This window comes from Haliotis rubra, unplaced genomic scaffold (genome assembly GCF_003918875.1).
Source record: "Haliotis rubra isolate DU_JTF1 unplaced genomic scaffold, ASM391887v1 Scf1034, whole genome shotgun sequence".
NCBI lineage: Eukaryota > Metazoa > Mollusca > Gastropoda > Lepetellida > Haliotidae > Haliotis > Haliotis rubra.
Genome location: NW_025764931.1, coordinates 230,992 through 245,701, shown reverse-complemented (window position 1 = coordinate 245,701; position 14,710 = coordinate 230,992). Strand labels below are relative to the sequence as shown.

Below are 14,710 nucleotides of genomic sequence, written 5' to 3'. Positions count from 1 at the left end.
GACGGGGAACACGTAGCTACATTATCAAAGTGATGACGGGGAACACATAGCTACAGTATCAGAGTGGTGACTGGGAACACATAGCTACAGTATCAGAGCGGTGACGGTGAATACATAGCTACAGTGTAAAGTAATGACGGGGAACACATAGCTACATTATCAAAGTGGTGACGGGGAACACGTAGCTACATTATCAACGTGGTGACAAGGAACACATAGCTACAGTATCAGAGTGGTGACGGGGAACACATAGCTACATTATCAAAGTGGTGACTGGGAACACATAGCTACATTATCAAAGTGGTGACGGGGAACACAGCTACAGTATCAAAGTGGTGACGGGGAACACATAGCTACATTATCAAAACGGTGACGGGGAACACATAGCTACAGTATCAAAGTGGTGACGGGGAACACATAACTACAGTATCAAAGTGGTGACGGGGAACACATAGCTACAGTATCAAAGTGGTGACGGGGAACACGTAGCTACATTATCAAAGTGGTGACGGGGAACACGTAGCTACATTATCAAAGTGGTGACGGGGAACACGTAGCTACATTATCAGAGTGGTGACTGGGAACACATAGCGACAGTATCAAAGTGGTGACGGGGAACACATAGCTACATTATCAAAGTGGTGACGGGGAACACGTAGCTACATTATCAAAGTGTTGACGGGCAACACATAGCTACATTATCAAAGTGGTGACGGGGAACATATAGCTACATTATCAAAGTGATGACGGGGAACACATAGCTACAGTATCAAAGTGATGACGGGGAACACATAGCTACAGTATCAAAGTGATGACGGGGAACACATAGCTACATTATCAACGTGGTGACAAGGAACACATAGCTACATTATCAGAGTGGTGACTGGGAACACATAGCTACAGTATCAGAGTGGTGACGGAGAACACATAGCTACAGTATAAAGTGATACAGATAGCAACATTATTACAGGAGAACACGAAGTGCATGTAGTTACATTATTAAGGTGGTCACAGGTTCCATATAGCTAGAATATTCAGGTAGATATTGCGACGCTATTTAGGTGTTCACGGGGTGGCAATAGCTACTTCGGTTAGGTGTTACCGGGCACATATAACTACAAAATTTAGGTTTGCCAACAAGTATTACTAGCTATTGTACATAGTGCCATATATGCATGACGTATGTTATTGCACATACTCATATTGTAGCTATGTGTGAACGTGACGTACCAAGCAGCCCCGTGGTGTTTCTGGAAAGTTTCCCTTCTTTATCTAGCTCTATGTTGAGAAACTCCTCCCCAGCCCCTGAGTTCCTGGGAACATGCTTGAATATGGTCGCAGTGAATCCTCCCTTCAGCCCGACCCTCACCGACCTCACATTGTGCTGACTGGTGATATTTGCTTGTGGCATCTTGTGCATGATGTCATCAGTCCACTCATACCTCCACTTGTTTACCCTGATGTCGCCTCGCGTCGCCGTCAGCGCCAGACCGTCCAGCATGACGGCGACCTTCACAATGTATGTCCTTCCTGGGCTGTGGTCACGGTTCACCTGGATGTTGATGGTCAAGCCTGGGGAGAGGTCATACTTGTATTTTGTAGCAAGAAAACTCAAAATTTAAACTCTCACGGGGTATTGAGGATCTCGGCTTCTTCGAAAAGATATCATGATAGGTACACTGACACCTGTAATTGATGTCCATACCACACCACAATTTTCGAAACCGTTCTGGACCTCAGAAGTGAAGGTAGCAACACCGTGAACGGCCTGCATGTTTAGTGTTTAATTCTATTATCAAAGAAGTACGATATTAGTCTTTCATATTTAAACAAACCTTCATTCACCATGACGTATTTTTTTTCTATCAATCAATTATCGACTAAGATTAATTATCTGCTATCATCACTTACATGTAGACTTTAGTTATCGAAATATGACAACCTGCAATCGTCAACGTTACATTCACAAATCTTCTTCGATATTCATTAGTCACAAAATACAAAACCACAGTTGAAAATATGTAAGTAACATCAAACCAAATTGAAGTACCGAGCAATGGATCCTTAATGATTTGGAACACATCATGTGGCTTGCCAGTGACGTCGAAACACAGCTGATCATCCAGCCATGCTGTCTTCAGCATGAAGTGTGGATCCCGACCACCTGTAGAGAAACACCTGGTGTCACATAGAGGGAGTGATGTGGTCATGTCTACCGCTCATGCCACAAGTACAACGCAAACGTCTTAAAAGTTAAAAAGTGATAGCATTATAATGACCACCCAAACCACAGTAGTCGGTTGAACTTCTATAAATCCAGCGATACACATCCAGAGAAAAGATGAAATCATCCTTGGTCATATACGTGAAAGTCAAATGTTTGAACAGCGAGCCTACCGTGCGTATCTAAGTACTTTCATATACTGAAAGCTTCAGGTGATTTGGAATGAGATATTGAAATTGAAAATCGATATATTCCAATAACTTCATGTACGCCTACCTCGACTGCTCCATCCGCCACGACCGTACGAATCTGCAATGTATGCTTATATTTAAATAAGGTATATGTTCTCAAGAAACATTATTATCATTATGCCATGCATACAGAAATTGAGCAATCAAACAAATGTTGTTCATTTCATGACACAAAGCATCGATAAAACGTCAAATCCATCATATAGACTGGTCTGTATAGTTTTAAAGCTGTTACGTAAATGTAGTGACTGGTATTGCAAAGTATCGGAAACAGGAGATGTGTTTGCTATCTGTAGACCATATGTATGCTGACCCTCAGTAGCATCGCTTTCCTCCTGTAGGGGGCGCTCCTCAAAAACGTCACCATCAAACTGGATCAAGACCATTGACGTCAGTGGGGTCACGAGGTTATACTGAAAACAGAACACTTTAACTGTAACGCTGTAATATTGCAACATAGTAATATTTAACATAATAATGTTGTAACATAGTAATATTGTAACATAGTAATGTTGTAACATAGTAATATTGTAACATAGTAATGTTGTAACATAGTAATATTGTAACATAGTAATATTGTAACATAGTAATATTGTAAAATAGTAATATTGTAACAGAGTAATATTGTAACATAGTAATATTGTAACATAGTAATATTGTAAAATAGTAATGTTGTAACATAGTAATATTGTAACATAGTAATGTTGTAACATAGTAATATTGTAACATAGTAATATTGTAAAATAGTAATATTGTAACAGAGTAATATTGTAACATAGTAATGTTGTAACATTGTAATACTGTAATATTGTAACATCGTAATATTGTTATGTAACTGAAATCAGTTAGAAATATTTAATATCATGGCGATCTCTAACTGAACTGGCAACACAGGGACATAATTCTGTAATCGTATTCATAAAAATAAGAAATTTGAAGGGCTCAATGTACGACGTTTTCACCAGTGAGTGAGTGAGTTTAATTTTTTACGCCGCACTCAGCAATATTCCAGCTTTATGGCGGCGGTCTGTAAATAATCGAATCTGGACCAGACAATCCAGTGATCAACAGCATGAGCATCGATCTGCGCAACTGGGAACCGATGACATGTGTCAAACAAGTCAGCGAGCCTGTCCACCCGATCCCGTTAGTCGCTTCTTACGACAAGCATGGGTTACTGAAAATCAATATTCTAATCCGGACCTTCACGTGTAACGTTTTTACCAGATTGTGTTTACGAATCATCGTCCAAAACAAACACCAATAACATATTAACAGCTAGAACACTTCAGTTTCGTATAAACATTATAAAAATTACCTTTAGAGACATTTCAACGGCCTTTCTCTTCAAACTTGCTTTTTGGCCTGGGTCCATTGCTCCTTCGTACTGCCTGATGAGATCTTTAATGGTCAGATATGCCCAAATTTTTTTCCGTTACCTCTTCGAATGGTGTAAATGCAATTTGCCTTTCAGTTTCATCAGCTGGAATGAGTTCATCTACACCGGCTTTGAGTTTCAAGTCGACAATTTCGCCGTCATTGTTGCCACTGACAACAAGGGAGAGAACTCCAACATCATCTTTAGCTAGTTTCCCAGCAACCACAACCTCTGAACCATTGAAGAGGTTTTTGAAGGACGATTTCGTCACAGTTGTCTCATTTGCTGCATCTTCTAAATATGTAAATTCTACTCCACTTAGAATAGGTGTCGCTATTTCTTTATAGAAATCAGTAATTTGAAGAGCAGCGTCCGCCTCCTCGTAGATTCTTCTTCCCACGCCATTGTTCTGAATGGCGACTGTTTTTACGAATGACCAATCAGCGTCGTCCCCAAAAGCGAGACTGTAAATCGGAATCTCGTAGATGTTACGAGATCTAACGTTCGACAAGATGGCTTCGTTTCCAGTAACTCCTGTTGAAGCTTGTCCGTCGGTCAAGAAAATTAACAGTGACCTATTTTCACTAGCGTACTGATTCATGAACTCCAAACCGTTGATTAAAGCTTCGTAGATGTTAGTAGCTGAATATACAAAGGAAACAATGTTTTGGCAAAACAAATACAGACAGATGCAATGTTTACATATTATATGAAATAGATCACATTAATAGAGATATGTTATCTTCCAAGTTGCCACAATTCTGGATTCGAATCCCATTTGTGGACAACGTTCTCATTACATCGGATTGTCCTCATTATTTCACCTGTTACGCCGAGATAGACCACGGACGCTGACAATGGCAGCGTGTCTTTAACTGGAATATGTACCCGAGGCACACGTTCGGGTACAAAAGTATTTAAAAGTAGGCTCCATACTGGAGCGTGGTCCTACCTCCATTGGAGTACAGATTTGACACGTAGTCAACAGCTATCTTCACATTCTCATCGGACACTGACAGCAGCTGGTTGTCCTGCCAGAGGTCCGCCTCCGTGTTGAACTCCAGTATGTTGAAGCGGTCGCCGGCGCGAAGATCCTTCAGAATGGCTGTCATGGCGAGTTTAAGCTGTAGCATCTTCCGAATGGCCATGGAAGAGCTGGTATCGAGAATGAATAGAATGTCTTTCGACACAGCATTGTCGATCTTGGGGCCAAAAAAGTGAACAAAATATCCGTTTACAACCTGAAAGGAAATGATAAACAAGTGAAAATACTATCTGTCTTTCAGTTTAGGTGATACGAGATTTCGTGCAGATTAATAACATGTACATAAATATTTAGGACACTGTGAGATAATTCGCAACAATAGAAGTATGAACTTATACTAGGTGTTCTGTTTTGTAGTAAGTGCAATCAACAAGAAAAGTAATAATGTAAGGGTATAAGTGTTTGCTTGTGTTGCAAGAATTTCCTGTCGTGATAATGCAGGATTATTAGATAAAGTGCAGAAAAAGCATTATTATCCACATTCTACATTTCTACATACAAGTACATCCCCGGCGTCCTTGCCCCGACTGACGTCATACTCCACAACAACGGATGTCGGGAGACCTCCGGCGCTGGCGTTCTGTTGAGTTGCTGTGGAAGGCTGGTAGCGGATATATGCTGTGTTCTTCGTCGGCATGGTTACCATAGACTCGGCGCTGATCTCTGTATATGCAACAACAGCCTTTGTCTTATTTCCGAACATCATACTGTATCTTTGCCAGCGATGAACTGCATTTATTCTAAAGTATTAACTGCCGGGCATGCAGATCGCAACGTTTCTTCGTATATACAAGAGAGCTAAGATAATGTTTTTCATGGTGTATCTAGTTGAACAACTAGGCCCCTGACAGTGGAATAGTCACTCACAATATCAACCATCGGGTTTCTGCGTTACTTGCATTCCGCTGGTTGTACATTGCAAAACAATTTATTAAGAAGTCCCGTCGCCAGACAGTATGTTTGTCTGTTGTTTGTTTTTGGTTGGGGTAAGACTTTATTCATGTTCATGCAGGATATTTCATGCTGATATGAGCTTATCGTGGAAAACCGTGTGAACCACTAACATGATTTCATTAGTGGTTTATGAAATGAGGCATGCCTTTCTCAGGTCTACACACACACACTCTCACACAGAGAGAGAGAGAGAGAGAGAGAGAGAGAGAGAGAGAGAGAGAGAGAGAGAGAGAGAGAGAGAGAGAGAGAGAGAGAGAGAGAGAGAGAGAGAGAGAGAGAGAGAGAGAGAGAGAGGGAGAGAGAGAGAGAGAGAGAGAGAGAGAGAGAGAGAGAGAGAGAGGGGGGAGAGAGAGGGAGAGAGAGAGAGAGAGAGGGGGGGAGGGAGAGAGGGAGGGAGAGATATCGGTGTGCACTACATCCCTGTTTAAATGTACATACATGACCCAACTAAAGAACTAACCAGTTATGTCGACGTCGGTCACCAGGTTTCTGTTTTTGATGGGTAGAACCTTGAGGTAAGTGAGGTCACGTGACTCCTGGATGGCAACATCTACCCTGAGGTCAGGTACGGGTTCGGCCAGGTTGAGGTACGTCACCTGCTTGTATGTACCCAGCCGGCGTTGAAGTACCTCTTGGTAGGTCAGATGGAAGGTGGCCACGGACCTTGGTGCAATGTCCACGCCAATTGTGAAACGGTTAGTATTCCGTGGTCTGCAAACATTAGCTGTTGATTAGTAAACATGATATGACGTCATCAGGTAATCTCACCACTTGGTCGAAGCCGTCTGATAGACGATAATATAAAACATCTGGGCAAAATATTACCCAATCTTGACTATCCTCAGTAACAAATTAATTTTTGTATAAAGGGAAAACAACTGTGAAAACTATATGAATGGAGCACTGAAAATCAGTGATGACACCAGGTGTTCGCGAAAAGGGAAAGCATGTCCTGCCCTGACTGTGGCACCCGCCATTCACAAAACTATTGTTTGTCTGACGCGCCATGGCAGTTTTCCTGCTATGCGACAGTGGCTTAAACCAGCCAATCAAGTGCTCGATGAAAAGGAAAATCCAGCTTAGATATGTTGAATTATTATTGCTGTGTAGAAAAGATTCCGAAGCTTTTTAGCATGATGGGAAAGCCACAATTTAACTCAGTGCGCCTTGTGACTGCAAGATTTGTATGATCCCCAGGGAGTTGAGATTGATGATACTATTACAATGTACCGTTTGAGACTGACATCCAGTGATCGAGGGAAAAAAAAGCGGCTTTGAGCAGATGAGCTGGATATTGGCGCTATACAAATATAAACATAATTATAAGTAAACAAGAACTTTTGGGAAGTACATTTGCTTTACAACACATTGGGTATCAGTTATAATATACATCAACTGTCAAAGTAAAAGTGTATATCTCATAGCAGGTGCACAGTATGTATTGTATCACATGTCATTGCTATGTTGTATATGTCAAATCACCTGTCAGAGTAATAGTGTGTATCACTTAACAGCTATAAATGATATAATGTGATATATATATTTGATACATGTTAACAGTCTATGCCTTACAGTAGCTAAGGGCTTATGTCTTATGCTATCATCTTTGATTGAAATCATAATTCTGTTAGCAATTGAATACTGTCATACATCTAATACCACCTGTATCTGACGTTAACAACCTGTCATCTGATAGACTATAAGTGAATATCAAAGTTATCAACAGTAAGATGGTGATAGGGGCTATCGTCCATATCTCACCGCACCCGCCTGTCTGGATATTGCTAGAATATCGGTACACAAAGGACGTATCTACTCACCACTCAGTCTGATGACGATCAGGTATATATCAGAGAGAGATATATACTTACAAAAGAGATTTCACATGGAACAAAGAAGAAGTGAGGTTACAAGGGGGTACAAGTCGACCTACCTGATCTTGTGTTGGCTGTCTACAGACTGACCACGTCTCCTGGTCTTAATGCGTACACTGCTGGATGAAGTCTTTTCCCGGACAACTCCCGTGTACGTCTTGCCGTCTACCTCTCTGAAACACCACCAGAGTAGCAGTAGTTCCCTATCTGACTGTGTTCATGTGGGGTTATCGTGTAGTATTAGATGTTACTGATGTACATAAGTAAAGTGTGGTTGTACAGTGGTGTGATTGGAATTGCATAGACTCGTGTCCACCCTAATTTATACATGTAAATACAGTTGTGTGATTAGAACTACATATACACGTGGCCAGGTTAGATTATAAGTATATACAGATGTGTGATTGGAATTGCATATACTCGTGGCCACCCAAGGTTATTTATACAGTTGTGTGAATAGAACTACATAGACACGCATCCACCTTAGCAGATAGATACGTACACTTGTGTGATTGGAACTGCATAGACATGCGATGAGCTTAGTATACAGTTGTGTGATTGAGCTACATAGACACGTGATGAGCTTAGGTTATATATACAGTTGTGTGATTGAGCTACATAGACATGCGATGAGCTTAGGTTATATATACAGTTGTGTGATTGAGCTACATAGACACGTGATGAGCTTAGGTTATATAGACACGTGATGAGCTTGAGGTTATATATACAGTTGTGTGATTGAGCTACATAGACACGCGATGAGCTTAGGTTATATATACAGTTGTGTGATTGAGCTACATAGACACGTGATGAGCTTAGGTTTATTTACGTCATATACAGTTGTTGAGCTTGTGTGAGCTACATAGACACGTGATGAGCTTAGGTTATATATACAGTTGTTGGATTGAGCTACATAGACACGTGATGAGCTTAGGTTATATATACAGTTGTGTGATTGAGCTACATAGACACGTTGATGAGCTTACCTTATATTACACTGCGTGTGATTGAGCTATGATGAGCTTAGCCATACAGTTGTGTGATTGATGATGAGCTTACATAGACACGTGATGAGCTTAGGTTATATATACAGTTGTGTGATTGAGCTACATAGACACGTGATGAGCTTAGGTTATATATACAGTTGTGTGATTGAGCTATATAGACATGCGATGAGCTTAGGTTATATATACAGTTGTGTGATTGAGCTACATAGACACGTGATGAGCTTAGGTTATATATACAGTTGTGTGATTGAGCTACATAGACACGTGATGAGCTTAGGTTATATATACAGTTGTGTGATTGAGCTACATAGACACGTGATGAGCTTAGGTTATATATACAGTTGTGTGATTGAGCTACACAGACACGCGATGAGCTTAGGTTATGTATACAGTTGTGTGATTAGAACTACATAGACACGTGACCAGGTTAGCTAATAGATCCAGTTGTGTGATTGAGCTACAAAGACACGTGATGAGCTTAGGTTATATATACAGTTGTGTGATTGAGCTACATAGACACGTGATGAGCTTAGGTTATATATACAGTTGTGTGACTTGAGCTTACATAGACACGTGATGAGCTTAGGTTATATATACAGTTGTGTGATTGGAATTTCATAGACACGTGGAAACAAAGGAACGTATGTACCAGTCTTACAGAGAGAAGTTTGAGATGAAGGCCTCACTAGGAATGATGACATCAAACACAGCCTCGCTTGGAAGATCCCCGTCGTTGGCGAGCTGGCTGCTGATGTGGGTGGAGGCGAACCGGTATTTGATCTGCGAGGTGACGTGCAGAGACCTGACGCGGGGAGGCTGTAACACAATCAGCTGTACTTGATGTTATATATCATCTGTCATGCAGAGACCTGACGCGGGGAGGCTGTAACACAATCAGCTGTACTTGATGTTATATATCGCCTGTCAAGCAGAGACCTGACGCGGGAAGGCTGTAACACAATCAGCTGTACTTGATGTCATATATTGCCTGTCATGCAGAGACCTGACACGGGAAGGCTGTAACACAACCAGCTGTACTTGATGTTATATATCATCTGTCATGCAGAGACCTGACGCGGGAAGGCTGTAACACAATCAGCTGTACTTGATGTCATATATTGCCTGTCATGCAGAGACCTGACACGGGAAGGCTGTAACACAATCAGCTGTACTTGATGTCATATATTGCCTGTCATGCAGAGACCTGACACGGGAAGGCTGTAACACAATCAGCTGTACTTGATGGTATATATTGCCTGACACTGATTGGTGCATATCTCATAGAGGCTGGTCATGATAGTATATATATGGCATGTCAATGTTTTATATTATACCCGACAGAAAAAGGTCATGATGATATAAATCGTCATTGTTGTAGTACATACAGTGTACATATGCTATGGTGTATCTTTCATCATAACAGTGTATATCTCATAGCAGTATCATAATTCCTTCAGCAGTTGTATCATGCCAGATACTACCTGCAATAATAGCAGATATCTAATAGCAGTATCATAATTCCTTCAGCAGTTGTATCATGCCAGATACTACCTGCAATAATAGCAGATATCTAATAGCAGCTGTAGACGATGTTATAAACTGTCTGTGTTGGTAATAGTGAATATCTAATGACAACTGTATGGTGATGTAATGCTATCTGCCCATAGGACATACCCATAGCAGTATACAGTACATACTGTGCTAGCCTACATGACAATAGTGGAATTCCCATGGTAACTGTTCGCGACGATAAATGATACCTGACATAATATATAACACTTAAAATATCGCAGCAACAGCATTTTTCAAAATCTATTAATTACCTTTTCTGTTCAAACAATTGTCAAAATATGTAACAAAAGTATTCATACCATGATTTGACACAATTGCACAAGTAAAAAATCGAATTTAACTGAAAATGTTGATTTTTATGAGATTTCTTACGAGGATTAAAAACGTAACACCACAACGCAACAAAAATCTCCTTCCAGTTGAAATTGTGCAGCAAAGAGCATGTACTGTCTGGCTATAAAAATCCAGATTACTTTCGGAAATCAGCATTCATTTTTAAGGAGTTTCAAGGTCAAATCACTACGCCACGTCTTGACGCTGCGACACGGAACATCGTCATTGAAAGAATGCACGCTGGAGATTACCAATCGTCTGTTGCCAGGCGTCTGAATGTTAGTCTGAGCAAGATATCACTGCTTGCAGCTCGTTACAACCAAACAGGTACAACAAATGACCGTCCCCGTACAGGGAGACCTCGAGTCACCACTGCAGCCCAAGATCGGTACATCCGGTTACTACATTTGCGTGATCGTACTGCCACAGGTGAGAGCACAGCAGCCAGGGTGCCTGGACTTCGGAGGATATCCGGTCAAACTGTACCGAACAGGCTGAGAGAGATTGGACTTATACCCAGGAGACCCGACGTCGGGACCGTGCTACGTCGTCACCATCGCGCTAAACGTCTCCGTTATATACAATTATCAACTTGGTTGTAAAGACATTTCAATCTTCTAAACTGATGTAAAAATTCATGCACTAAAGTCTATTTGTGGACGAGTTATACATGTTTGAAAATACAACATTTTCGCAACAGATTTCTGGCCTATGCGTTTCTTTTTGCGTATATATGTAAAAAGTGCGCTATACCCTATACTATATATGACCTGTGGAGGCAATGTGCATATGCATCTGTAGGTGATACTGTATGGTATCTGTCATGGTGCCATTGTATATCATAGAACAGCTGTACAGGATGGTACACTTTGCCTACTTACTGTTAGTGGAGCTAAAGGGGTCGTTGTCTGCACAGGTACTACAGATACGTACCCCAGGTACGTTTCTGTATACAGATATGTACCCTAAACAAAGTCACAATACAGAGACGTACCCGGTACCCTAAAAGGCGGACGAGTCCATATTCCGCAATCCAAAACCGAAACCGCAAGTAGTAGTTCCGGTTCAACTGACTGCAAGTGGTATTCATCATCGCGAAATATCCGTTACTGTGTATTCTCATTACTTACATAAAGCAATCAAATGTATCTAATACAACAGCATGACAGTTCCGATCAAGAATACGACACAATGGGAATGGAATCGTCCTAGAGTACGTTTCTGTATTCTCATTATGGCCAGGGTACGTTTCTGTATACAGAAACGTACCTGGGGTACATATCTATAGTACCCGTGCCGACAACGACCCCTTCAGCGTTAGTGGATATGTCATAATCAGCTGTACAGGATCGTATGTAGTTACCTCAGAAACTGTACTCTCATATATGGAAATATTCATGTAATTGTTGAGTACCCGTAGCTCACGAATGTTACACACCCAAGACGTGCCCACAGCATATCCTGAAATTGTAGGGGTGGATAAAAAAGACACCACATGTTTTGCCTATGCTAGGAAACGAACCCTGGCCTTTGACTTTATGGGTGAGCGTTTTAAAGCCGTTAGCCTATGCCACCTCCACAACTGAGAGAACAACGGTGCAATACTGTTTTTCAATCCACTTCATCGTGTGGTGGGCATATTTGTGGCTTGAGTGAGCCTTGTCCTGAAATAAATGTTTACAGGATGCGGTAACGTTCCTGGACGGAACTGTTCCTTGTAAATCATTCATACCACAGACGGCCATTGATTGGTTAGAATGGACTGTAGCGACATCTGGTGGCCATGTGGCGACATGTCCAGACTCGGGCTGAAGTCGGGACCGGCTACTCTAGACTGTTTGTGTTACAGTTGAAGGAGAAGAAACTTGAAACGAACCGCCAAGAATTGACTACAATATGACCGAGACACTGTGACTTCAGCCTGCAGAACACATGTACAATTGTCCTTGGCATCAGGATTTAAGATTAAAGATAATGATGTTTATATTTCATATGAGGGATTGTGTGTGAATTACAATCTTTTCAAAGCACCATTGGTTTCTAGAAATGCTGTGTATTTATAATCTATATTTCAAGGCGGATAACGTTTACAGAAATTGACAATACCTGTTTTAAATTTACTCCTGGTTCACACGGATTGTTAATAGATTTATTTTCAGTCAGCAGCAGGCGGATATAATGGAACATTGCCCTCAGGTGACCTCAATTAGAGTGTTTTCAACAGTTCGCTGAAAGCAGGCCCTGAACAAGAGAGGTACAGGTGATTGTCATTCAAGATCTACAGTCACCTACGCACTGCCGTTTGTATTCTCCCATACAGTGGAAACACTCTTACAATATAGGTTACGATACAGGATTGTTGACGTGTTCAACATACTTAAGTGTCTCACCTCTGAACTTCATTGCAATACACGTACAGCTAACAATGAATGCATTGTCTGCAACACATGACATGTGCATGGATAGTGTTGACGCTGAAGCCGAGTTCTGGGACTGAACGTTATCAAATGAACGCGGGGTGCTGGATATTCCACACCTTGTATCCCTTGCTTTGAATTGGCGTATGTCAATTTGTGACAAATGCCTCCCCATTATGTCTGATCGGGTCACAAGTAGTTATATGGGAACATAAACCGAATCACATGGATCATAATTTCACTGGAACACAATGTTTTCATAAACTCGGTTAACAGGAATCAATACCACGAGGCACTTACAAAATGACGTATTAGTTTTCAGAACTTCCGGCAGCAGTCCAACAGGCGATGTGAAAACAGATTCTACAGAAGGTGAATTTAAAACAATTTAAAATAATTTAGCCATGTTAACTATATATTTCCATAGATAACAGAACGTCATTGCCACAGATTATCCAGTCTCATCCATATCTAGATTCCATTGAACCGTAAAAGTCAATATTGTGGTGATTATTGGAACTGATCAGTGAAAATCCGAGATGACACCAGGGTTTGCAAAAAAGAGTAAGCATGACCTGCCCCACCGTTGGCACCCGCTACTCGCTACTTTTCATAAGTACACTCTTCAAAAAAGAAAAGAAAAGCGTAGGCCCAAAATAAGGAAAGGTATTATAAACGTATTTAATAACGTAAGTTGGTTAAGCTTGAACATAGATGAAGGAAATTCGACACACGGATGAACATATTATTGTTGTCATTGTCAGTATTAATTCAGTTCACTCACTGCACATGTGTGGACACAAGGGGGCGTTCAGGTCGGTATCCTCCCATTTGTTGCACATGACAGTTGTTACACACCCCAATACACATAAGGTCACAGATCAATGTTGTGCATTCGCCCTTGCAGGTCTTAACAATGCATCGCCAGGGCTGACATGTCTGTCGTGTTGTATACTTGTTGTAGAGGAATCCATCCAAAAGAACTTGTGATCTGCCTCGCTGCGATGTGACATACTCTACTCTTTGTATACCAGCCATGGTTAATGTACACGGTTGTTGTTGTTGTTATTTGCTTTATTTAACGTCGCAAGCACAACTAAGGTATTTCGGCGATGGAGTAGTACACTTAATAAGAAATGAGGGGACAAAAATAGAAATTTTGAAAGAGTGGTGTTACTACCCAAAAAGCAAAAGGAAATATGAAATAGGTAAAGAGTAATAGAGATTTGGAATTTAATATAGATGTAGTGTAATAAATGGTTATTGTTATTGTGTTTTTTGTTTTGTGAACCAACCCATGTTTAAAAACATATTTATTAGGTGAATAATGATAAACATATAAAATGTGCAATGGTCATCCCCAGCCATTTATAGTAAATGATGTATTTTCTCCATATAATTGAGTTAACTCTACTAAATAGTTAATCCTGCCTTGAGAAGATGAAACAACTGAATGTACATATTAATTGCTAACTATAAAAAACATCTTCAATCAAACAAACATTTCTTGAGTAAAAAAAACATCCAAACTGCTAGCTCTTAAACCAGGTGACACCACCCCATGCAGCCGTCACTGCGCGACACCGCTTTGGAAGGGATTACACAAGCCGTCGGATGTTTGCTTGGGGAATTCTTCGCCAATCCTTCTGCAACGC

The 14,710-nt window shown here is 40.9% G+C and overlaps 1 protein-coding gene across 1 annotated transcript in view; it reads right to left on the bottom strand.

Moving 5' to 3' along the window:
• The window catches only part of LOC124273525 (inter-alpha-trypsin inhibitor heavy chain H3-like), a 28,048-nt gene that overhangs the window by 2,431 nt on the left and 10,907 nt on the right, over positions 1-14,710 (bottom strand). The window contains exons 2-12 of the mRNA XM_046708812.1: positions 9,392-9,549; positions 7,786-7,899; positions 6,313-6,563; positions 5,398-5,561; positions 4,806-5,094; positions 3,915-4,495; positions 3,794-3,862; positions 2,789-2,888; positions 2,501-2,533; positions 2,051-2,164; positions 1,231-1,572 (exon numbers count right to left, since the gene is read on the bottom strand). Coding sequence (XP_046564768.1) covers positions 1,231-1,572; positions 2,051-2,164; positions 2,501-2,533; positions 2,789-2,888; positions 3,794-3,862; positions 3,915-4,495; positions 4,806-5,094; positions 5,398-5,561; positions 6,313-6,563; positions 7,786-7,899; positions 9,392-9,549 — 2,215 coding nt within the window. The remainder of the gene's footprint in view (positions 1-1,230; positions 1,573-2,050; positions 2,165-2,500; positions 2,534-2,788; positions 2,889-3,793; positions 3,863-3,914; positions 4,496-4,805; positions 5,095-5,397; positions 5,562-6,312; positions 6,564-7,785; positions 7,900-9,391; positions 9,550-14,710) is intronic.